The 23,345-nt window shown below is 41.2% G+C and overlaps 6 protein-coding genes across 6 annotated transcripts; 1 reads left to right on the top strand and 5 right to left on the bottom strand.

The window, feature by feature from the left end:
• Positions 1 to 1,216: 1,216 nt before the first annotated feature.
• LOC9318217 (non-specific lipid-transfer protein-like protein At2g13820) lies at positions 1,217 to 2,102 on the bottom strand. Its single transcript, XM_002880301.2, has 3 exons — positions 1,742 to 2,102; positions 1,568 to 1,666; positions 1,217 to 1,484 (listed from the first exon to the last, which is right to left on the bottom strand). The coding sequence occupies exons 1-3, from the start codon at positions 2,064 to 2,066 to the stop codon at positions 1,357 to 1,359; spliced, it is 552 nt and encodes a 183-aa protein (XP_002880347.1). The 5' UTR covers positions 2,067 to 2,102; the 3' UTR covers positions 1,217 to 1,356.
• Positions 2,103 to 2,402: 300 nt separating this feature from the next.
• Positions 2,403 to 3,671, top strand: LOC9316414 (non-specific lipid transfer protein GPI-anchored 2). Its single transcript, XM_021027178.1, has 4 exons — positions 2,403 to 2,831; positions 2,910 to 2,936; positions 3,189 to 3,245; positions 3,331 to 3,671. The coding sequence occupies exons 1-4, from the start codon at positions 2,507 to 2,509 to the stop codon at positions 3,528 to 3,530; spliced, it is 609 nt and encodes a 202-aa protein (XP_020882837.1). The 5' UTR covers positions 2,403 to 2,506; the 3' UTR covers positions 3,531 to 3,671.
• A 1,865-nt stretch (positions 3,672 to 5,536) lies between these two features.
• On the bottom strand, positions 5,537 to 6,913 carry LOC9316413 (probable glutathione peroxidase 4). Its single transcript, XM_021028000.1, has 6 exons — positions 6,717 to 6,913; positions 6,549 to 6,625; positions 6,411 to 6,472; positions 6,206 to 6,324; positions 5,891 to 6,058; positions 5,537 to 5,810 (listed from the first exon to the last, which is right to left on the bottom strand). The coding sequence occupies exons 1-6, from the start codon at positions 6,768 to 6,770 to the stop codon at positions 5,778 to 5,780; spliced, it is 513 nt and encodes a 170-aa protein (XP_020883659.1). The 5' UTR covers positions 6,771 to 6,913; the 3' UTR covers positions 5,537 to 5,777.
• Positions 6,914 to 7,053: 140 nt separating this feature from the next.
• On the bottom strand, positions 7,054 to 14,706 carry LOC9316412 (protein HUA2-LIKE 2). The gene is made up of 11 exons (XM_021027995.1): positions 14,330 to 14,706; positions 13,946 to 14,022; positions 11,027 to 13,042; positions 10,122 to 10,554; positions 9,551 to 9,659; positions 9,350 to 9,462; positions 9,099 to 9,283; positions 8,528 to 9,014; positions 8,050 to 8,431; positions 7,740 to 7,922; positions 7,054 to 7,480 (listed from the first exon to the last, which is right to left on the bottom strand). Exons 1-11 carry the CDS (start codon positions 14,450 to 14,452, stop codon positions 7,449 to 7,451), a joined length of 4,140 nt encoding a protein of 1,379 aa, XP_020883654.1. The 5' UTR covers positions 14,453 to 14,706; the 3' UTR covers positions 7,054 to 7,448.
• Positions 14,707 to 14,968: 262 nt separating this feature from the next.
• LOC9316411 (protein PALE CRESS, chloroplastic) lies at positions 14,969 to 16,670 on the bottom strand. Its single transcript, XM_021027999.1, has 6 exons — positions 16,338 to 16,670; positions 16,057 to 16,251; positions 15,897 to 15,983; positions 15,768 to 15,818; positions 15,469 to 15,648; positions 14,969 to 15,395 (listed from the first exon to the last, which is right to left on the bottom strand). Exons 1-6 carry the CDS (start codon positions 16,554 to 16,556, stop codon positions 15,150 to 15,152), a joined length of 978 nt encoding a protein of 325 aa, XP_020883658.1. The 5' UTR covers positions 16,557 to 16,670; the 3' UTR covers positions 14,969 to 15,149.
• A 77-nt stretch (positions 16,671 to 16,747) lies between these two features.
• LOC9316410 (mediator of RNA polymerase II transcription subunit 33B) lies at positions 16,748 to 23,327 on the bottom strand. Its single transcript, XM_021027996.1, has 12 exons — positions 22,844 to 23,327; positions 22,403 to 22,513; positions 21,885 to 22,229; positions 21,418 to 21,719; positions 21,221 to 21,312; positions 20,561 to 20,915; positions 20,050 to 20,260; positions 19,694 to 19,808; positions 19,394 to 19,555; positions 18,638 to 19,298; positions 18,246 to 18,452; positions 16,748 to 17,990 (listed from the first exon to the last, which is right to left on the bottom strand). The coding sequence occupies exons 1-12, from the start codon at positions 23,125 to 23,127 to the stop codon at positions 16,864 to 16,866; spliced, it is 3,972 nt and encodes a 1,323-aa protein (XP_020883655.1). The 5' UTR covers positions 23,128 to 23,327; the 3' UTR covers positions 16,748 to 16,863.
• Positions 23,328 to 23,345: the final 18 nt, after the last annotated feature.

Here is a 23,345-nt window from a genome sequence, read left to right as displayed (position 1 = left end):
CCTAAACCCTAAACCCTAAACCCTAAACCCTAAACCCTAAACCCTAAACGCTAAACCCTAAACCCTAAACCCTAAACCCTAAACCCTAAACCCTAAACCCTAAACCCTAAACCCTAAACCCTAAACCCTAAACCCTAAACCCTAAACCCTAAACCCTAAACCCTAAACCCTAAACCCTAAACCCTAAACCCTAAACCCTAAACCCTAAACCCTAAACCCTAAACCCTAAACCCTAAACCCTAAACCCTAAACCCTAAACCCTAAACCCTAAACCCTAAACCCTAAACCCTAAACCCTAAACCCTAAACCCTAAACCCTAAACCCTAACAATGGGCCCGAGAGAGGACGTGGGGCCCACTGGTAGGGACGGTCGGAGCGTTACAAGTGGTATCAGAGCCGAACCCAGACGAGTGTGGAGTGTAGAGGGCTCACACCGTAGGGGGTGACGGTCTTGGTGCGCAACGAGGACGTTGCGATCTATTAGTGGGGGTGAATTGTAGCACCCCCAATTCACCCCGGTTTCAAGAATATGGTGGTGCATGCGGAGAGGGTTATAAGAATTGATTTGGCCACCTATGTCACCAAAGTGCATTTACCTTTTCGGTCAAACGTCCTAAGAGAACTCCACAGTTAAGCGTGCTTGTGGTGGAGTAGTTTCAAGATGGGTGACCTTCCGGAAAATGATTGTCGGAACTGTGTGAGTGAGGACAAAACACAGGGAAAGATCATATGGTGATTTGTAGGGTCGGTAACAAGTCTTTAAAGCCTCCCAGACGTAGCGGACCGGCCGTCGGACAAGGGTGGGCCCATGAGCCTGAGAGAGGGCGTGGGACCCACTGGTAGGGACGGTCAGGGCGTTACAAGTAAACCCTAAACATCATTGTCATGTGAACAGAGCCGATAATGAACAGAGGAAGCGATCGAACGGAGAAAGCAAACTTGAGACGCCATCAAATGCCTATTGGGGAAGTAAAAAACCAACGTTGCAGAAAACTGGAGACTCGATCTGTCTTCTTATTCTTGTTGCAGGTTTTAGTCCAAACTCCAAATTATTCAATTTTATGTTTTATTATAAGGCATTAAAGCAATGGTATATGTTTGATTACAGAGGCTATTTTCGGATTATATATCTTTGCTCTTGTGGAGTTTACTTAACTTCCACATTCCCAAAACCAGTTTTGTTTAACGATTTTACTTTTAAAATGTGGAGTTGTTGTTTCATATGCAAACATATATTCAGTAATTCTATGCCATCAACAGAAAATAGCAATATAAACAGAAAACATGTCTCGCTTATGATCAATCTGGCACAGCAAGTGAAATTAAATTCCCAAATACATGAACTCTCAGAATTGATTAAAGAAAAGAAGAAGTGCAGACCAAAAATACAGCAAACATAAGAAAATGCAGCGGCACGTGGTCAACGTTCCCGCTGGACGAGCCGGAACCAGCGGAGGGAACGGTCTTGGAACCACCTCCAACTCCTGTGTACCGGTGTGCAAGGAGAATATATTCAATTAACTAAAAATCAAGTGTTGACTGGTTTGGTGATAAGAGGAGTAGGTACCTGAACGAGCACCCGGCGATGAGGTTGGGGTCAGTGTCACATCTGAGGTATTTTCCGTCGGTGAAGGGGCCGGAGGCGGTGCTGCTGGACCAGTGGCCGCTAATTTACAAACTCTGTTATGAGTGAAACAATATTATAACGCATATGATATAAATATATAGTTAGGTGGGATACCGTTGCATTGTGTGAGGGGAGGCGTCTGAATGTTGCAGGCATTGGGGAGCTGCAAGGCCTGTGTGCGGTTAATGTTAAGACCGATGTTGGGAATCGGACTGTTTACGGCTGAGCAGATGCACTGCGGTGAAGATTTGATGACAGAGTCGAGCTGAGAACAGCAAGGCTGTGAGGGAGTGGTTGAGTTTCCGGTGATGTAGCTGAGGCACGGAGAGAGAGTGGTCAGTGTGCTCACGCATGACCCGCTCGGCTGTGCTTTTGTTACGCCCCATAGAGCCACCACAAGGGCTACAAATGTGATTGCGTAGTTTCTTCTATACCCCATAATTTGAGTTATTATTGTTCATTTGTGTTTTTGCTTGGGTTTAATTATAGGAGGAATTGATCAGAAAATGTCAAAGAGACAGGTCTGGTTAGATGACCTACTTTACATGGTTTATTTGGTTTTATCAAACAAATATATATGTTCTAGATGCACCCCAATATAAACAACGCCACATAGACATGCAGCAAGATACTTCGTTTACATAACTAATTAAAGATTGTAATTACTTAAGTTACAAAATTACTAGGAGAATACCAAACTCAGCTACTTTCTCTTTTTATTTGGCTTCTCTTTGTAAATCAAATTAAAAGAAAAGATTGAGAGAAAGGATATTAGTTGGAAGTTGTTGAACTCCAATGCACCTATTTTATCATATATAAAATAGAATGATTATATAACTATAAGGCATCTTCACCGGAGGATTAAGCAGGCCAATTAAAATGGAAGGCTTAACATTGATAGTAGTGATGATGTCAAGCTTTATGTTGGGAGGGAAAGGTCAGCAGATAAGCACGCCATGTACCTCCTCCATGATCTCTACCTTCACTCCATGTCTCAACTTCATCACCGGAAGCAGCGGCGGTTCCGTCACTCCCACCGCCGGCTGCTGCGACTCCTTGAAGACGTTGACCAACACCGGAATGGGCTGTGCTTGCCTCATCCTCACCGCTAATGTCCCGCTGCCTACTGGCTTCATCAATCGGACTCTCGCGCTTGCTCTACCTCGAGCCTGCAAAATGGGCGGTGTACCTATTCAGTGTCAAGGTTTTTACTTTACTATACTTTTTATTTATTAATTTTTCATTTTTTAACACCACGATTACTCACTTGCTTGATTTACAGCTGCGGGGACTCCTCTACCAGCGCCAGGTATTCCGCCGCTAACTAACTATTATATATAATATAACAAAAAGGCTTTAGGCTAGTGGTTCCTAAAGAGAGGGAACAAAGCCACAACAACGGTTCAATTCTCCTTGCCAGGATATTAAAACAATAAAACCCGCTCTTACCTTAAGTTTATAAAGAGAAAACAAACTATGTATATCTAAGATCCAAAACAAACTATTTGTGTGTATAAGTTCCAGGTTATTCCATATATTAATACATATATGTATTGGGCAGGTCAGGTTCCATTTTTGATTGCTCCCCCACCTCCTGTCTCTGCTTTTAGCCCCGGAGGTGAGTAATTAAGCAACCACAATCATATATGTTGTTATGCGTTTTCGTGTTTTGAATTTGATTTTTGTTGGACACACTTGATCAGCGTCCAAGGCGGCGGTGACAACACCAACACAGGCACCTGCACCTGCACCAGATATTCCCGCAGATGGACCAACGGGTCCCACAACTAAACCTGGAATTCGACCCGTAGATCAGCCCATGCAACCCACCAGCCTCGCTCAGTTTTCTACTTCTCCATTTCTCCCGTTGCTCTTCATATCTCTTATCCTGTTGACTTTATAAGCCAATCGGCGTCTAAAATCTTTAAACTTATGCATGTGTTGTTGTCAGATATTTTCATTACGAGTTCATTGTTACACATGATTTCAACAAAAATACTTTTCAAGACTCTGATAAATTATTTCAAAAACTTCGTATGTCATACATGTCTTTTTCTTCTATTTTTTTGTTTGCCGCGATATTGGAAACTTAAAATTTCCACAATGAGTCTTCAACTTAAAATTAGTATATCAAACAACGTGGTTTTGGGCTTAGTGGTTGATGCCAAATGCCACCCAAATGACTATCTATGACAGGCTAGTTCGGTAGTTCCATTCCCCGTTGAGAGGGACTGTCCTCGGAAGAAAGGTGTTTACCTTGCTCTGGTCTCGGTCCACGAAGATTACAGGTCTCGACCCTGAATTTGTGGTAAACACAATAAAAAGATTATATTACCAATGATGTAAAGACGAGCCTTTTGTTCTCTGGGATTTATGTTTTCAGACATAATCAGAAAACAAAAACTAATCATGACAGCAAAAAAGCAAAACAGCACATCTCCAGATGATGTAAAGACGAGCCTTTTGTTCTCTCATCTGCCATCTCGTCACCTTCTCCAGACTCCCTGCACACCTCAACAGTGTCGCTGCCATTCTTACGAATCCACAACGCTACGTTTTAATGGGTTTCTGGCTTCCTCTTCCGACTCACTCCAACGACTTGGTTGATTATGTTGTTGGCGACTGTGTGCGTGTGTATATATAAGAGGAGCGATGATGAGAAACATTAAAAGATTAATGCAAACAGAAACAGTATAATGAGATTAACAAACAAAATAATGTAGTAGAAGGAATGTTGTTGGAGGAAAGTGAGGACCTATATGTTCCCAATCCCAATATCAACTATCAAGACACGCGTTTACTATTTATTTTGCTATTTGGACACAAATGTTTGGTTTTTTTCCCTGTGAACCCTTTTGTTCGGTAGCTAGCTATGATTGTGGTTTTTCACCTTATTTTATTCAATTCAATTTCTGTTTATTTTCGGTTATCCATTCCCGCTTGGTGAGACCAGCCTAACTTATCTCCTGCTGCTACAAACAAGTAAGTGAATTTTAAATATTGCAGTATATATGAAAGAAGAGTTTACATAAGAAGATCGACGGTTTAGCGTCTACATAACAAATTATAAACACTTAGGCAAATTGGTTTGATTTGACAAGAGAGTTGATGTGGTGGTGCTCCGGTGGATGGACTACCTGCTACCGAACGTCTCAAACACCGTTGTCACGTGCGCCTCCTCTCCCTTCATAAGCTTTGGTTTTTCTATGGGACGTGTATACCACGCAAATGATGAGTCATTTAACCGAGGCGATGATGTTGGGCCATTAACTATGCTTCATGGACCCAAGCTCACGTGGGAAACTAGACGAGATGTGGTTGAAAGTCTATTCAGCGACAATGTGAGTAAGAAGAGCGCGAAAAAGAGATATGCCTCTTTTTTGTTCATTAAAGAAAAAACGTCAACATATATGAGAGGTGCTACTTTTCCATATTAAACGTGATAACGATTATCCATCCATTTATTGGGTTTGGAGTACCCTCGCGAAATTCACTCTCTTATTAGTCTCTTTTATGTTCTTCTAATGGAAAAATTCATTCTCTCAATTATATTTGTCTTTTTTATGTTATGGTTTCATTTCACTCCAGGATTAGAATTACCAACACTTCTTTGAAACAATGGTTTTTCTAAACCGTTATCTTTCTCATATTGCTATTGGGGTTGGATTAATATAATAACATGTGTTAGATTTTTAATATCATCTTAGGTTATTGAAGATGATGAATGAACGGAACGATTTTCTGATATTTCTATTGTTTCAGTCCCACATATAAATAATGTTTGTAGTTTGTACAGATAGTCTTGCAAAAAGTCCAACCCCCACAAAATGATTATGGACTGGATTTCTCTTAAGACAAAGTCTGGTCCCCCACCTAGTACTTGATTAGTGTTTGGTATAAAAAAAAAAAGATGCATCCCTAATTCCAAAATCAATTATCACTTGGTGGGGTATCAATAACAATCAATAACTCCGGAAACTTAAGAATAGTTTTTGGGAAAAAAATGAAAACAGCAACCTACTCTCCCAAAAGGACTTCTTTTCGAATACACTAAACAGAGAAACTTGTCAAAAAGAAATTTCGACATAAAAGCTGCAATTTACATTACAAAATTAACTGTGATGTTATTCGGCAATCTCGTCTGTTGTTTTCAAGCGTCTTCAAGAGCTTTCTTGATGTCTTTCTGCTCACAAAAGAAGGAAACCGGATCACGACAATGACAACATATTACATGGGTACTTTGGATACATAAAGCACGAATACCTCGATTGATAGCGGTGTAACCATCGTGCCATAACGATCAATCACTAAGCCATCTTTGCCGACCAAGAACTTGGTGAAGTTCCACTTTATCCTGGAACCCAGAAAGGTGGGTTTACTTGCCTTCAGGAATTTATAGAGTGGTGCTGCGTTTTGACCGTTTACGCGTACCTAAGCCCACATTCACAAAACACAACTAGTTAGTGTTTATGAATTTCTTGTTAAAACGAAACGAACGTACCACAAGTCACAGCTGCCTAACATAATAAGTTGAGGAGCTATAATAAACGTGTTCCAAGAGTCTTGATCCCTACCTACCTTTTGGAAAACAGGGTATTCGGCCTTAAAGCGTGTGCAGGCAAATTCATGAGCATCTTGACTTGTGCCGGGCTCCTGGTATAGAAACTGGTTGCAAGGGAATGCCAAGATCTCAAAATCTGAAAACAAGAGAGCATGAAATGGTAAAACCAGCAAAGGAGATGAGCTTGCAACTGCATAACAAAAGCTCTAAAATAATCATGACCTTGGTCCTTGAATTTCCGGTAAAGTTCGGTGAGCTGGGTATAGTTTGTTTCGGTGAAACCGCTGTTTGTACAAACCAAGGAGTAACGGTGAATAAGAAAATAGCAAAATTTGGGAAAGACCAAAAAAAGAGACGAACCATTTGGAAGCAACATTGACGATGAGGAGGACTTTTCCTTGGTAAATGCTCAAATTCAGGTCCTTGCCGGAGCTATCCTGATTCCCAGGAAACAAGAACAAGGAATAAATAAATAATATCAGAGCGACGATTCAACCTCCTCCTCTAGTATGAGCGAAAAGAGAATACCTTTACAGTGAATTGATGGACGGATCTCTCGGGAACCGAAGCAGAAGCACCCATCTCTCTACAGAAATCAAAGGGAAAGGCTTTCTCACGAGGAACCAACCTTTTTATTTAAGGAACCCTCTTTGACCTTTTTCTGCGCGTTCGTGTGGACTCGCTTCCTCCTTGTTTTTCTAGTCTTCTCTCCTTTTTACTTCATTCTTCTTACATACATACATACACATACATGTGAAATTGTGAATTGTATTATTACCTTTTTTTTAGAAAGGGCTAATGCAAGTCTGTATTCTCAACAAGAGGTTTAAGTCTCTGTAATATATTTATTCATGAGAAAAGTATATACCCAATCATTCCCTTTCAAGAAAGAACAAAAAAAACAACTTTTCAGTAGGAATATTATTCTAAGAGATGAATATACATCATACACTCCAAGGTCAAAACCCACATAACAAAATAATGTTGACAAGCAAAAAAGAACAATAAAGACGAAAGGAGCGCAGATAAAATACTAAACTCTTCTCAATTTCTACAAATGGCTTTTTTTACCATTTCCTCACTCTCTGCATTGCATGTGATTCTGATTCCGAAATCATATGTACACCCTCCCTTCTTTGTCATATCACTATTTCACCTCAACAACATAGCCATTCTTAGAGCCACATCACCTCGGTGTTTTTGCTTTTTGCTTCACACCGCCCTCTCTTCTTTACCAGTTTCCATCTCTCTCAAGTTTCTCTAGTCACTTCTCTGATGCCACATGCCCGGATCTGCAAATAACCAAATGATACTCGGGGTTATTCCCTATGAATCTTCTACTTCTTCATTAAATGCCAAATAAACCTATAATATGATTCCACTAAAACTTATATCCTACCACAAGAATGTTGCACATGGCTCACTAGAAGATGAGTAAATATTTGGCCTTTCATGTCCCTACGTTTGTTCATTCTGAGCAAGAGTGGGTTCCTCAATAGACAGAAAACTACTTACAAGGCCAAGGATTATAAACGTCTCAAACCTCCTTACCTCTCATTCCAACTGGAACAGGACCATCAGAATGCGGCTTCGGGTGCAAAGGGTGTCTGTTATTATATTGGCGAGGAGGATGATCCCACCGCTGGTTCTGATACCTTTCAGACTCCCGTGGAGGGACACCATTGTATGAACTAGATGGATAAGGGGCTTTGTGTTTGTCTTCATATCTCGAACCTGCAAGATGATGATCATATCAGACTTCCCATTCCCGCATCATTACACTAGAAAGCATCTATGACTGTTGACTGCATCTGTGTGCACATATATATAATAAACACAGCACTACGGTAAAAGGCCTCACCATAAGAAGAAGATGGTTGATATCTCCAATTATCTCGATTATCATATGGTGCATGCCTCATTCTCTCATGGTTATCATGAAAATTTCTTTCATCAAAATTCGGTACATAATGAGATCTGTGGGAGTACGATGGAGCGTCCCTACGCGACTTCAAAAGGTGGCCTGGCTCTGTAAATGAGTATTGATGCTGTGGTGGAGGCGGAGGGGGAGGAGGTTGTGGATGAGATGGATAAGGCCTATGCTGGAAATTAGAACCATCTGTCTGTGGAATGCTATTCGTAAGTTGTACACCAGAACTATAAGAGGACTCCGGACCTTGATAATGCATTGTGCTTCCAGACAGTGGTGGGTTCATCCTAAGAGGACCCGCCTGATGATCTCCCTGCATATTTAACAATAACAATAGGATAAGTGACCATATCAAGATATATCATCATGTTTATTGTAAAAGGATTCTACAACAAGAAAAAGGACGTACATGCATGTTGCGATATCCTCCATTTCCAAAGCCATTTAAGTAGGAATCAGGCATGGCACACTGGCCCTGCTGTGAAGGGGGAGCTGGAGGCAGCGGTGGAGGTGGTGGCGAGGAAGATGACAGTGGTGGAGATGACAATGACGCATGCTGATGTGAAGTGCCAAAGACAGGCAGATGCTGTTGTCCAAGGTGACAATTGGTAACCTTAGTATTATCAGCTCGATCAGTGTGTGCGCAGTTTCCAGTTTCCCAAGGCGGAGCCACATCTTCCATTTCAAGCTCACCATCAACATCTTCCAATATAAGTGTATGCCTTTCAGCCGTGGATGATGAGACATTTTCTTCAAGGATTCTGGACTCATGTTCAGGGGTGACAGACTCGAAATCCCCTCCATCCGAGTCACTACCTCCCTCCGAGTCAGTCCCTCCCTCCTCATCCTTAATCAATGCAGGCATGCAAAATCCAGGGAGCTGGAGAGTTGAATTACTAATACGCAAAGATGAATTAGTTTAACGAATTTAGAGACAGGGATATAGATATAGATTTTAAAAAAAAAAAAAAAAATCTAACCTTCCATATTCATCCACCAGCATATCCTCCATATCTCTCACAGGATCATCCAACGACCTTTCTGTTCGAGCTGAGCGCCGAGAATAGAGGCAAGCAGGAACTATACTATGTGAATCAAGTTCTCTTATATGGTGACGAACAATAGATTCAGGCAGGATCCGTCTTTCAAGCCAAAGCTTCAAAACCTATAAATAGCAGAAAGGTTGAGAAACAATAACGATACAAAAGAGCTAACAAATATTATGGGTCACCTTTAAGCACTGTTTCCGATTTTCTTGTGTGGTAGCTCCAGCAGGTACAGCAGCCGCCAATAGGCGAGGTAAAATTACTTGAATGGCTGAAAGATAAACACAACCAGTATCACCTGAAAAGTAGGGTAGTATTCATGGTCAATTCCACATTTAGAACTTTGCTGATGCGGCTTAACACTGCTCATTGCACATACGACATACCTTTCAGCCCTTTGGAGCACTGAGCAATGGAATCCACAAGGAAAAATAAGTCCACCCTCCTCTTTAAATTTGACTCACTTTCCAAAGTATGAGCCAAAATCTCCATAGCCTAGTTTAGGAGGTTCATCAAGACTTATTAAAAACAGATACTGCAAACAAGAATACTCTCACAAAACACACTAAAATATGTAAAAGTCATCCCTTCTTCATCAACTAGGTAATCCAAAATTACTCAAATAATATGTTACCCAACCCTTCCAAGAAGTGGTGGCTGTCAGCAGCATCCTACTAAGCACATAAAACAATAGCATGATTCACACTAATACTTTGTTTGATCTATCAAAATTATTATGTAGACACATATTATTATTCCAAAGCTCTACATTATTATTCTATCTATATGGCCTACTATAGAAAATGTTGCTTGCAACATATCTACGTACTATATTAACAATACATCAGCAACGCCGACAACAAATTCGAAAACCGCAAAAGCTGACCCACCCTCTATATGACTTGTCGCGGCAACAAATAGGTAATCAAAAATCATATAAAAATAAATATCTTCTACCTTTGCAGGCACACCAAATTTCATCAAGTCCATAGCCAAACGAGTTGCTCGGCCAATACTCTCCTTTGTCCTCACCAATGAACTAAGTGCATCCTCATAAGATCCACGAGTGGATTGCACATCACAACTAACAACTTTCTGTCCCTGACATACACCTGTTTCGATTTTCTCTTCTTCTTTGACAATGGCATCACAAACATTTTTCTTCTCACCAGATGGAACATTTGGGCTGCAACTACTGTTGTTCTGCATATCATTTGCACTTTCTGCAGTAGAAATGTGGTAATAAACTGAGCTGCTATGTGGAGTGCCCCTCGCAGGAGTGTCTGCAGTATTAGCAGGAGATAAACTCATTTTTTCACGTGAAAGGTTCTCAGATACAGAGCCAGAATTGATGATTTGGACCTGCTGCCTTTTATCATCAGTCTCATCACTGCAATAGCACACGCAGTATACCCTTTTGTTAGTCAACTAGTTCAGTGGTGAAGCAGAAGTCTGTCTTATCATTGGAATTCTGAAAATATTAAGATAACAAAAAACTGAAGCTTACACTGGTGTCTGCCTACAACTCCATAGCAAAAAACTTTAATATATACAAAACCTAGAAAAAGATGTACTTAGGAACAACCCTAAAAGGAAAATGTACAACAACAAAAAAAAAAAAACTTAGGACCATAATTCTTTTGTGAATACTACAGACAGATTCCTAGTTATGTGCTACATCACTCTATGTATGAGGAAATAAGAATTTCTTTCTGTGCTTTAGGACTCAAGAAGAAAATTCTACCAAGAGAGCTCGAGACAGTACAGGAAATACTAACAATTGAGACTAGCATTAAAAGAAAATAATCACGACTAAAAGCAGAGTAGAGGTAGTAAAAGAAATACTAACAATAGAGACTCACATCATTTTGAGCTGCCTACTGTCCTCAACAGCGCCATCACATTTGTTATACCCTATTTCATTCAAAGGTACATTTTCATCAACTATCGCATCACTTTCAGTTATCACATCACTTTCAGTTGCGGAGATGGGTGGATTTGGAGTATTTTGAGCTGGTTTGACAATAGCACATTCTTCACGCACACTTCCATGCACTTCTTTCAGCAGCATCTTTTCAGCCTTTTGCATGTTCTCAGTCTCCTGCTTATTCACCACTAAACAAGACGATGGAGAATGTTCTATAGCTTCAGACTGAACAACCTGAGCCACGCAAGCATCACTTTTATTGCCTTCTTCATTCAGATATTCACAAGTATTGCCCAATGAATCACAAGCATCTTGGTCCTTGCTTTTGTCCTGGCCAGATAACTGAGAAGGTATGCTTAATGAGCATATCCCCGAGGCCTTGTTTGCAGATGAATCGACAGTATTAGGATCCAAGGATGGATCAATTTTAGTAACTTGACAGCATTGTACGACTGGAAGATCAGACTCACTAGTTAGCAGCTTAATGTTCTCAGGGCACACAGCTTCAGGAACACTAGCTGTCTGAGCTTCGCCAGCTGGCAAACTGCTAACTTGATTAGATTGGGGTCCACCTGCTTCATCATTTGGTGTCTTGCTAAGCTCATTCCACCCCATAGCATAGTCTCTCCCTCCCACAGTCTGAACGCAAGCCTCAGATGGAGACATTCCATCATGAGGTTTCTCCACAGGAGATGGTGCTACATTAACCATGTCACCTGAGAGCTTAGCAGACACTTCAAAAAATCTAGATTCTTCAACTGCAAAAGTATCATGACTAGAAATGATATCATAAGGGCTTGTCTGTGCTGTTGCACTGACCAGGGTGTCCTTGGATGATCTTTCTTCAACCTGTGAAGAGCTATTGGCCTCATGATTACCATAAAATGCTCTACTCATCCTGACTCTGGCTCGTTTCACCAGAGGTAAGTGCTCATCCCCATTATCTTCACAAGGCCTCTCAGTAAACCTTTCATGAGAATTTCGTGATGTCTGAACATTATCACGTGCTCCAGCCTCAGGAACTGCTTCTGCTTCAACTTTAGCCTGAGGATCAACAACATCACTGGTTCCACGTTTTCTGGTCGGCTTTCTCTTCTTTCTCTTAACCATGATATTAATTTGGAAATTAAGCCCCTTGTTGAGCTCATAATCTCCTTCAAGAAACTGTCCACCAATATCGATTTGTTCAACTTTGGAACCAGAATCTACACCATTGCCTTCATTCCTAGTATTATTATCTGATTCAACCGTCGCAATTTCAGAGGCATTTTCTTCGTCACTCCCATGGGAATTTAAAGCTGATGAAGCCACATCATCTGATTCAGAATGACCTGATGATCTTCTGATCCTTTTTCCCCTTCTTAATGCTCCATCATCCACGTCATCGATACTCTGTCCACCATCGCTGTTTTGCAACATGGAGCTTTGAAGCTTATCTGTTTGCAACCTTGATGAACTTTTAGAGCGCTGAACCGAACATGTATTCTTCTGTGGTGCACACCTTTGAGATCGTACCCCTCCATTTCTTTTCCTTGAAGAATATGTTGCTATCTTGCGTGGTTCTTTAACAACTGCACTATCACAGGCTTTGTTACGTGGTACACTGTTATCACGCAGGGCTAGCATTTGTTCAGCAGCTGAAGCATCCTCATTTTGCATAGTAGATTCATCTCTACCATGACTAGGAACAGACTTCATTTGTGTTATACTTGTCCCAGTTGGAATTTCACTGACCTGAGGCATCAGTGTAGCATCCTCAGCACTCTCAAGAGTGGCTTCTTCAGCAGATTTGGGATCACCAGCTTGTTCTTGCTGCTTAAGCTTCTCATAACTCTCTATAATCTCCTTTACAGCACGAAGAAAATCTGAACCTTTCGCATGGCGTTTTGTCAAAAGTGATTGCTTCCTCTCGTCTGTAAATGCTTCAACATCGGTATGATTGCAGAAAGCTCTGCACAGTAATAAAAAAAATTAACAAAAAAATGTCACCAACTCCATATGATTACATATAAACAAAATTCTCACTGATCTTGAGGGCAGAGCAGAAATCGAGCACTGAGCAGTCTACATCGCCATTTTTTTCAGGTCAACAATCAAATTTGGCTCTTGCAAAGCTATGCTGTTCACAGAATGCTCTCTAGACTACAATGAATTCATCACTATTCTCTATTCAACCTAACAGATTGAGAACAATTTTCAAAGGAAAACAAAAATAAACCAATCCCAAAGCTTCAAGAACAATCTAAGTATCTAACTATAAAACTCTGAACTAAAAAACCTTCTTACTCGTGTCCGTCTTCTTATTAACACATGGAAAAGATACTTTGCAGGGAAAGAATGCAACCAAAATCAAATCAGAAAATTATGTTAAATCCAACAGCACAATATAAATGTCCAAGAAGAAGCAAATGTTCCCAAGTATCTAGATACAGAGACATTAGGCACAACATAAGGACGATGTGAGTGATTCAACGGGGTACCCCCTGGGTGAAAATCACACACATTTATATCTATATAGATACATAAATTTATTACGCTGCCACTAAATTAACATTAACAGCTCAAATGAACCCAGATGTGTATACCAGGCTGGGTTGTGATCAAAGACTGGAAATTATAAACTGTGATGTCATTTAGGTGTGGGGAACAAAGTGCATCCTGCCTAACAATATAATCTAACATTGAAGCCGATAAACAAGCCTACTGATTTCTCCACGCTAATCTAAGAAGAAGAAACTCAGTGACAAAAAGAACAAACATTAAAATTAAAATCTTAGCATTCAACCACAGAGTACGACCATAAGAAGAAAAGAAAAAAATGGAAGAGGGAAAAGGTTAAGGGATGAGAACTCACATCTGTTGTGTTCCAAAAAAGTGAACAAAGACTTTCTTCAAATCGGTTAAAGCTCCCCACTTTTCTGGCTCACTAACCTGAAATCGCATCCAAAAATAAGCATAAGGACCAGAAATCGAAAAATAGAAGCTAAAATTATTAAGCATATTACCACAAAGATTTGACAAGAATATAAATAATTATGAGATATCTGATGCGGGAGCAGCTGAAACAAGGATACGTCTCTACTAACAACAAGAATGGATTTCAAATCCGACTTAACAAGCAGAGGTACATGTGCAAATATAAACCCTAGATAAATAGGACCATGTGGAGAAACTGGGAAACTCATCTATCGAGAAGCAAACGCAAATACTAGACAGATTAAAGATGATAGGCACATACCGCGGCAGGCCAAGCAGGAAAACCTTTGACTTTGGCAAGCACAAGGTCGCCCACCTTCCACTTTAGGCAGGCGGCAGCTACGGCGGCAGCCTTACCACCGCCTTTCCTGCGACTCGGAGCCATCAAAAAGACGGTAAAATATTAAACGAACGAAGCGAATTCTCTAACACTCGAACGAAGTAGAGCAAGAATCGGAGGCGAGATTGGCAGTGTCTAGGGTTTTCGGTGACAGATGAACTCGCAGGCATTGAAACCCCGGCCAGACGGTGGAGAAAATGAAACCCTAATCGAGGAGAAGACGATTGTCTGTTTCGCTTTTGGGATATTTTTTTTTTGGTTGGGGAAGAAGAAGGTGATTCACACCCGAACCCAAAAGAAAAAAAAAAAAAAAAACTGATGATATTATTGTTGAATGGTCCTTGTTATAACATGTACCTTAGCTGCTGCGTAGGTTAACACTTCCCCTGCTTTTTTCGCTTTTCTACTTCAAAATCCAAAATATTATTGAGGCCCATTATTGATTGGCTCAACATGGCCCATTTACGAGGTACGTTTTTGAAAGAGGAAGAGATGATTGTGGATTGTGGATTGTGGATTGTGGATTGTGGATTGTGGTGGAGAGACTATGAAGCAAAGAGATTAGTCACCAACATTTTGATTTGGAATTTTTGGCCAAAATTCTTGAAGCAATTTCGTGTTCCCCACAAACCTATTATTTGATTCATTCATTTCTAAACAAAAACGCCTGAATCAATCTAAAATCCAAGGTCTATCTATAAAAAATTATTATGGCATATAGATTGATGTTCTTGTTACCTCCCTACCACTTCAAGTTGAGGGCCAAATCAAGAATGGCTTCAACTTGGCGGATGGTTCGTTGCTTCTCCTGCTGCTTAAACTTAAGTGCTATAGCTTCAGGATCAAGCTCTTCCCCTTTGCTACCAGTTTCAGCGTCTTCCTCTATCCTCACTTCCTGTAGCAATGCATCCACTTCTCTTACAAAGTCTACTCTCAGAAGGGTGTTGTCTGTCTCAGTCTCAATGGGCGGTCGCAACTGTCCTTGATGCTAAAAACACACAGCATTGATTCTTTTTGTTCAAAGGCTTTTTCTCCATAAAAAAAAAGAACAAAGGACACACCATATCAATGTCGAATCCCGGAGGCATTAGAATGCTGAAGGGGTCTTCTCGGGGGAAGGTCTCCGCCATGCGTTTTCTGCAGTCCTTGAGCCAAGCATCGTCTTCAAAGCCATCATGCATGTTTAGAAGATCATTCAGCAGATTCATTGCAGGACTTGCTTGCCGTTTTAAGATCTCTGTCTGGATATAAGGATTCACTTTCACCTTAGCCTCTCTAATACGATTTGATTATCTTCCTTGAAAAATGGAGTAAGTTTGAAGATCTTATAGCATAGAAAACAATCAAGAGAAACAATTACCTCGACTCTTCTATACAAAAGATCAAGACTTCTTATGGCGTCCTTCTCATCCTGAAAGTAACACAGGAGTGAAGACCACAGAATCAAAGGGAACATTTCATCATGAAAATCACAAGGAAAAAATGTTACATCGCGGCGAGCAAGGTCAAGCCGGTTCCATATGATCATGAGGACAAGCTCGTCAAGTTGTCCTTTCTCGGCTGCTTCTTCAATTCTCTACAGAAATTCTCTTATAATAAATAATAGGACTTGAGTTAAAATTCTTGTATAAGGGGACTTTTGATTTAACCTCTTCGACTTCCTCGGCAGCTCTGATGAAGCTGGAGACGAGCTTTCTGGCTTTCCTTAAGTCTTGCTCAGGGAATTCCTTCAACCTCATGCCAATTTCACGGTATTCTTCAATCTTTCTCTCCTCTTCTTCTTCTTCCTCCCGCTGCATCCGCCGCAGTTCTTTGGTCTTCTCTCTCTGTTGAGCTTGCCATTCCTGGTATAAAAAAAAAAAAAGCCCTACCGACTTAGAAAAAATCAGGCTAATAATACACAGAGAAACAAATGGATGAGGAGACGGACATCATCGTAATACTCCGGTGGCATTCCTTGTAGAAGCACTTCATCTTTTCCCGAGCATCTTCTTCGGAATTTAGCTGAGAAATCGGCAGGAGAATTTAGACCCCCGAGAAACTGACCTGTAGAAATCGGGAACTCCGTAGTCAGCGTCTTCGTAGCAGAAACAAGCCGAGAGCTGAATAGAGGGGATGCGCACGTTAGAACCAACGACGTCGCCGCCATAGTCGAGCTTCAAAGCTTATTTGTCTTCGTCTGCTGTATGTAATCATCTCCTGAGTAAATTCGGACTATCTCTATTCTTCTACCACATTTAGTCCCCCTAGTTTCGAATTTCACAAATTAAACCCCGTGGCGTAGCCTAGTAGTAGATAAAATGTCTCAAAGAAATATCTGAAAATGTTTTGGCTTCTTGATATTCTAATGGTCACCAGTTACTCTAAAATATAAATATATAATATAGACAGAGCTAATCTGAGGAATAAAATCACAGTTTAGATTAGTCGAGAAAAGAAAGTTGAAAGACGTAAAGCTAATGTTGATGGCAAGTCTCCACAATGAGTTCAGTAGCTGCACCCATCGTCCCCAGACCGCCGGCACAAAGCAGAGCGAGAGCCAAGTCTTGCTCGTTCCACTGCCTCAGACTTTTGCTCAGTCTCTTTATTACTTCTACATCCACCTCTAGCACCCAAGCCGGCGTGCATTGCACCATCAGGCTCACAAAGCCTGTCACGTATGCTTGCCATGTAGCCCAATCACAGCCCAGTGATATCTTCCCTTCCAAGGCACTCACCATAAACTCCAAATGCAGCCACAGAACCCTTGGCCGACGTTTTGAGGCAGGAGATGAGGAGTCCACTCCCCAAGCAAATGCACTGCTCAGGATTGCAAAGTAGGCTAAAGCATACCCTCTTAGCATCGGAATCATACCTCCCAACTCATCTTCTTCTCCGTGAACCGATATGAACCAAGACGGTAATGTCTCCTTGATCAGAGCCTGAACCAGGTTCAGGCCACCAGAGATCCACACCAGAGAGGCTCCCAGGGAAGCTGCCAGCTTGACACGTCTCATTGCCAAAGAAAGTGAAACCTGCCCAATCCCGTACCTCGACCCATCTTTCGTTTTCTTCAATTTCTCTGCTTGCCCTGCTGGTAGCTCCCTGGTGGCAATGCTCTTCACAGAGAACATCAGAAGGGAGAGGATTTCTTCTGTCAGGAACATGACATCTCTGATCGATCTGTGCACTTTTATGTACAAGATTCCTGGGGCAGCTGTGGAAATTCCTCCAGAGTAACGGGAGCCAAAGCCATGGCCAAGGAGTGCACCCACTCCCCCATAGCTGCAGAGTTGGGAGGTAGGTGTTAGACCAAGAGTGCAAGTGAAGCAGCTTCTGAGGAGCTGAATAACAGCATCTCTGTTGTGGTGGAACACAGTTCTGGAGGCTGAAAAGATAAGAAAGTCGCTCCAGCGCTTCACTTTCTGGGTCCACAGCGATGTCACAATCGGCATGCAGGGCCAGGGGCAAGCGGCAGCAAGGGAGTCTAAGGCCGGTCCGACAAGTACAAGGAAGCGCTCTGTTGCTTTGTCAAGCTTGTAGGTTATAGTGAGGCTGACTAGTGCAGCGAGAGGCAAGGGAAGTGTGGCCGCAGAGATTCCATCTGCAAAGACAGACGTGTTTAAGCAGTGAGAGTTTTTTCAGCGTAATCATTGTATTCATTTCTTCCAGCAAGTTTTTTTACACTTTCTCCGCAGTTTCAGTTTTATAGATATCACAATTGTTTACAGGTCTAAGCAAGACCCTCCAGGGACATGTTGTCCGAGACTGCCATGACTGCATCTAAGGTTATAACCTTTCATGACAAAACCCCTAGAATCTGAGAATATCCACTTTACTGAGAGGAGAAAAGCATTACCTGCTGGAAGCCTTGGGACGTCAACGCCAGTAGCAGCTAAGATCTTTTCTATCTGTTGCTCAACGCTTGCTAAATTTGCAGCAGGACTAGGCCAGTCAGTTCCGTTCATGGAAACGGGCTTCCACAGACCTCGTGTTACTTCTGAAGAAAAGTAGCTAACCATGGTTCCTAGTGTTGCCGGCAGAAAATCAGCCAAGATTTTAAGACCTGAAACAAATCAAGGGGCAGATTAAGATCACGCCCACCCAACTACTAGCTACCTTTTGAAGTAGCGTTTACGATGCATCCAGACAGTAAGACAATAAAATAGCTTATGATCGTCAGATGTAGGTAAGTATCCCCTCGTCATTAAGAAGGTATCACTTTCTATATTTTCAGGGGAATGGACAAACCTGTTGCTAGTTCCCGGGGAGAGAGTGATCCATGAGCACATGCAGTAAGAGCAGCATCAAGCACAAACGGGGCCGCTTCCAAGATATCCCATGCAGGTAACTTGAGTTGATCAGACGAGTCGTCCACCCCAGAAGTAGATAAACTACTGCTCCCTGAAGATGGAGTCAGTGACTGACTACCACCTTTATTTGCCTTCTTGAACATCATGCTAAGGAGAGAATCAACAATATGATGTACTGGGCTTCCTGTCTTTAGTTCAGAGAGAATTGAAGCCATACATTCCTGATGCTGCCGGTACCACTGTTTCAGTCTGGGGAATGAATCCATGAAGATAGGATCCACAGAGATATTTATCACTTTCGAAAATCTTCGACGTGCCATGCGATCCTTTGGGGACTTTCCAAAACATTCCAGACGGCAATTTCTTACTAACAAAAGATACTCGGGGCTTGGTTGAGGGCCCACCGGCGGAACGTCTCCCAAGACGTAATCTAGTGGTGGGTGATCAAATCTCCATAGCCTTAGAAGAAGTGTAAATGCAGTGGAGAAAACAGCATGAGAGGAGATTACTTCGCCAGTCGGGAGAGTCCACGTAATGTTCGGAATGCCAGAGCCAAACGCTTCACATATTGGCATTAAAGCACCAGCAAGTAACGGGACCTGGCAAAAGAAGCATAAATACTAATCCATTGAAAACAGCACATTCTTCGTTAATTGTCAAATAACAAAAGTTGAAGAGGAAAAAGAAAACCTACCACCCCATGCAATGAGAAAATATGAACACAATCTATGGGTGATATCCCGACAAGAAGAACATTAAGAAACGGCGCAGAACTGATTAGATGGCTATAACTCCCAGAAAGATCAGCTGGAGCCGGAGGTGAGAGTAAAGTTACAATGAAGATAATAACATGCTCCTGACATCAATCAGAGATGGGGTTAAAACATAAGAGATGAGGAGGCTGCAGAAAGAAGATCTGAGGTGGAGCAATGGGAGCAATAAAACTTTCTAGAAAAAGCAGATCACGGAAGTAGAATCTAAGTGCCACACATACCTGTATGCTCCAACCACGAAATAGAGATGCTCCACAGAGAATAGAAGCTGCGGCTATCTTCTCATCTTCTGAACCAGTAGTTGCAACCTCGTACATCTTTTCAATCTCTGCTAAGCTTCCATCATATTAATGAGCTTAATTCAGTTGCCTTAAAGCTGAGAAGGTTAAAAAACAGGAACTCCACTTACAGAGTCTTGGAAATAGACAATAGTCAACTAAAAAACAGGCTCTAGTAATTGAAAATGGTATTTAAAACATGCAACTAGAAATATGGTCTTTTTTTCCTACCAATGCCCCGTTTGAACTAATGACCTAAAGAGAAATATAAACAGAGATCGATCATAGATGTAACATACCTAGAAGCTGGAGTTGTGATTAGTGAATTTGTCAATGACGGTGTTAGAGGAGAACCCTTCATCGCTAGAGACCAACAAGAAATATTACCAGCGATACCTTCAGGAACTTGATTGGTTCCCCCAATTACAAAGCCTGGCCAGAGATATGCAGATGTGTCCAACAGATTTCTGGAGATACAAGCTTCCACTATCAGATGGCGCATGTTACCAGCTGTGCCAACACATATCACAATTACAAAACCTCATTCAAATACACAGTTAATAGTTTAAAATGACTAGGAAGAACAAGCCAACAAGCATGGCACTAGAGAGAACACTAACAAACAACTCCAATGAAGAACCTTAAGCCGTCACAACCACAAATAAAACAACAGCAGATACACACCCACAACAGCAAACATCTTTAGAGTAAACAAGGAAAACCGCACTATTGGTAAAAATTCAAAGCCAGAATGCTGGCTCAGTTTATCATTGAAAGAGCAATAAGTAAGTAAATGGCAAGTTTACTTACAGCAGCCACTTGGAGATTCGCTCATGCTTGTATTTTCATAGGAACCATTACCATTTGTAATGCCGGAGATGAAAAGAACTGCTTTAGCAGCAGCTTGATTGGCAACGGACTGTACAGAACGAGGTGGTGTCAGCAAGCTTTCATAATCACCAAGTTGTTGTAAGCTATTGACTAATCCTTGTCGACATTTTCCTTTTTTCTCTTTACACTGGTTGCTTGGGCTAGATGAAGTTTGATCAATCCACTGACTTTCTTCTTCTTCAATAATATTGGCAACTGCAAGTGGAGTGACAGATAGTAATACACAAAGAAAAGTGTCGGTGCGGGGCACAGGACCCTCGATTGGATCTCTTTCCTTCAAATTACAACATATATTCGTCAGTAATCTTTAAGGAGTATGTGAGTCAGAAATTTAAAATACTTCATACGACACGACGTTCTCATTATATGACCTTCTAACTATAAATCATGCATAAGTTTATATGTGCAACAGAAGTTGGTGCCTCACACATGTTAGTACTTACTTCAGATAATATTTCCATCATATGAATGATAAAGCAATAACGCAGACATAGATTCTCCTAAAAGCACCAAGACCAGAACAACCTACCCTACCTCTAAGAGCTTAAAATTCTTAGTATTGTCAGAATAGATACCTACCCTTTGCACAAGGCGTAAGGCTGCTAACCATAGAGCTAGAAAGGCATCATGCCATGTTGTACTGTTAGCTGCCTGCAATGCTTTTACAAGACCTGCAATTGTTCGTTTATGTTCAAAATAAAGCCCATAATAATAAAATATGTAGGTGTTTATGAGAGGAGAAATGCAAGAAAGACAATAGAGATAAATCTACTAACCAGTTAGATTTTCAACAGCGCTGGCTGCTGCAGCTTGTGTCCCATCCATTATGTCTTCGAAGAAAAGATCAATGGGCAACCAAAGTGCAGAGTCACTATTCAATGCTAGCTTAGAACCAGAGGAGACAATCGCATGAAATTCTCCTCGAGGGATGGTCCTGCTCTCCCTTTCAAGAAATTTTTGTGTATGATATGCCAGCTGTGTTAGGGCTTCTGGATTAATATATTTTGACTTCCTAACTGTCACTGATTTGGTTGCCAGCACTCTAAAGCGCTGACTGAAATCTTCCCAGTGAGTTGGCCTGAAGAGAAAGGAAACTTAGAGGGCTTGATTGAGAAAAATCTGAAGAAGTTGTTACAATTTAATTCATTTGCAAGAAATCAAGCTCATGGGGCCAGCAGTGTCCACAATGATACAAATCAGACAGCTAACAGAGAAATAAGAGGTGCTAGTTAAAAGGTCTTACATGTTTTGACTTGCCAAGTGAAGAATCCTCGATGTGACTTTATTCTGCAAAAAGTCTTGGATTAGCTCGATAGCGATTTCAGTGTTTGCTTTCTCAAGTGCATCATGGTTTTCATTTCTCTTGACAGAATTTTCCAGCCCATCTATTTCCATGTCATGTGGCCTGCTTGGCCATTTAGACCTCTTATTAGATGTGAGTTCCAAAAGCCCTTCCTCGTCTAGGGATGCATCAACTAGCTGCCAGATAATGGAGAAGACAAATGCAAGGAGAATACTTCCCGGTTCTTGATCTTGGACACCAAAGGTTTCAGAAAGATGGAGGATATCATCGATGGAATTCATTGTTCTGTTCATTTGTAACAAATTAGTATGCATTTTACAACCTAGGAGAAGAGAGATCAAATTTAGCATTATGATTACTCATGTAAAAACCTTTACATTCATATCTTATTGCACTGCCAAAAAGAAAAACGAACCACATGGACAAAACAACAAGATTAACTGAGATAAGGAACTCACTTGTGATATCCTGGTGCTCTGATTTGAGGCATGAATGAGAATGCATGTCTCTTGAGGAGTTCCATATAGAGCCTATAGGCAGCGGGGTGAAGCTTTCTGTTTGGGATTACCCTAAAATTAGGAACCAAAAAGAATTAAAAGGATGGACAAAACAAAGAAGAAAAACAGTAAGATGGTTGTTAGACTGTAGTGTTCTAAAGGTGATAACAAAAGAAAGTGATATACAGACTGTTTGAGGGAAATATATCAAGAAGTGGCATAAATGATAGATGGCTCCAGAACCAAACCCAAAGATTTTGCAAGTACCAACTTTAAGTATAGAAGAGCAATTAGTAGACGACTCAAAAGCAATAGTACCCAGTGTGATAATCCAAAGACTAAGAGTGAATGATTTAATAAAAAAAAAAAAAAAAAGATGAATCCAGGAGTTGTTGTTGTTACCTTGGGGAGAGAAGGGCGAGGACAAGTAGGGGAGGGACGATATTGACGGATATAGCTTTTTCGAGAAGCTTCCATGAAAGAGGAGAGTGATTTTCCCAGAAGATGTGGGTGACGAGGAATTGAGCGAGGTCCGGAGAGGGAAGGGAGATTCCAGCAGACGCGAGGGTCAAGCGAAGCTGAAGAGCCCACTGAAGCGGATCGACGTTCTTCTCCTGGGTTGACCTAATCAGCGACGTAACCGAATCCCAGAGAGTCGGTTGGAAATCCGACGGAGCCACGGCCATTTGGACGGGGGGACTACTAAGCTCCTGGACTTCTTCTTCTCACATAAATTTCATTTTCCTTTCGGCTTTATATTCCAGAGAGAAATGTCAACAAAATTTCTAGAGAGAAATGTCAATTTTTCAATTTTTAATGTTTGTGAGTGAATACAATAAAGTTATTACCTACAGTATTTGAAGAAGAATATAATAACAAGATACAGATTTTAAGTTTTTTAACT

This window comes from Arabidopsis lyrata (genome assembly GCF_000004255.2).
Source record: "Arabidopsis lyrata subsp. lyrata unplaced genomic scaffold ARALYscaffold_4, whole genome shotgun sequence".
Lineage (NCBI taxonomy): Eukaryota > Viridiplantae > Streptophyta > Magnoliopsida > Brassicales > Brassicaceae > Arabidopsis > Arabidopsis lyrata.
This window is presented reverse-complemented; position numbering and strand designations above follow the sequence as displayed.

Excerpts from the sequence above, each read along its gene's own strand:
- LOC9318217 (XM_002880301.2), bottom strand. The coding sequence starts at position 2,066 with ATGGGGTATAGAAGAAACTACGCAATCACATTTGTAGCCCTTGTGGTG. Across the intron at positions 1,667-1,741 it reads TCCCCTCACACAATGCAACG|CGGCCACTGGTCCAGCAGCA; the intron begins GTATCCCACCTA and ends TTTGTAAATTAG. Across the intron at positions 1,485-1,567 it reads ATCGCCGGGTGCTCGTTCAG|GAGTTGGAGGTGGTTCCAAG; the intron begins GTACCTACTCCT and ends ACCGGTACACAG.
- LOC9316413 (XM_021028000.1), bottom strand. The coding sequence starts at position 6,770 with ATGGGTGCTTCTGCTTCGGTTCCCGAGAGATCCGTCCATCAATTCACT. Across the intron at positions 6,626-6,716 it reads TCCATCAATTCACTGTAAAG|GATAGCTCCGGCAAGGACCT; the intron begins GTATTCTCTTTT and ends CCTGGGAATCAG. Across the intron at positions 6,059-6,205 it reads AATACCCTGTTTTCCAAAAG|GTACGCGTAAACGGTCAAAA; the intron begins GTAGGTAGGGAT and ends ATGTGGGCTTAG.
- LOC9316412 (XM_021027995.1), bottom strand. The coding sequence starts at position 14,452 with ATGGCTCCGAGTCGCAGGAAAGGCGGTGGTAAGGCTGCCGCCGTAGCT. Across the intron at positions 9,284-9,349 it reads ATCGGAAACAGTGCTTAAAG|GTTTTGAAGCTTTGGCTTGA; the intron begins GTGACCCATAAT and ends TGCTATTTATAG. Across the intron at positions 8,432-8,527 it reads GAGGATATCGCAACATGCAT|GGAGATCATCAGGCGGGTCC; the intron begins GTACGTCCTTTT and ends TTAAATATGCAG.
- LOC9316410 (XM_021027996.1), bottom strand. The coding sequence starts at position 23,127 with ATGGCCGTGGCTCCGTCGGATTTCCAACCGACTCTCTGGGATTCGGTT. Across the intron at positions 20,916-21,220 it reads CCTTACGCCTTGTGCAAAGG|GAAAGAGATCCAATCGAGGG; the intron begins GTAGGTATCTAT and ends TGTAATTTGAAG. Across the intron at positions 19,809-20,049 it reads ATCACAACTCCAGCTTCTAG|CTTAGCAGAGATTGAAAAGA; the intron begins GTATGTTACATC and ends ATATGATGGAAG.
- LOC9316414 (XM_021027178.1), top strand. The coding sequence starts at position 2,507 with ATGGAAGGCTTAACATTGATAGTAGTGATGATGTCAAGCTTTATGTTG. Across the intron at positions 2,832-2,909 it reads TGTACCTATTCAGTGTCAAG|CTGCGGGGACTCCTCTACCA; the intron begins GTTTTTACTTTA and ends CTTGATTTACAG. Across the intron at positions 2,937-3,188 it reads GACTCCTCTACCAGCGCCAG|GTCAGGTTCCATTTTTGATT; the intron begins GTATTCCGCCGC and ends TGTATTGGGCAG.
- LOC9316411 (XM_021027999.1), bottom strand. The coding sequence starts at position 16,556 with ATGGCGGCGACGTCGTTGGTTCTAACGTGCGCATCCCCTCTATTCAGC. Across the intron at positions 15,984-16,056 it reads CTGCCGAGGAAGTCGAAGAG|AGAATTGAAGAAGCAGCCGA; the intron begins GTTAAATCAAAA and ends GAATTTCTGTAG. Across the intron at positions 15,649-15,767 it reads TTTTGTATAGAAGAGTCGAG|ACAGAGATCTTAAAACGGCA; the intron begins GTAATTGTTTCT and ends CCTTATATCCAG.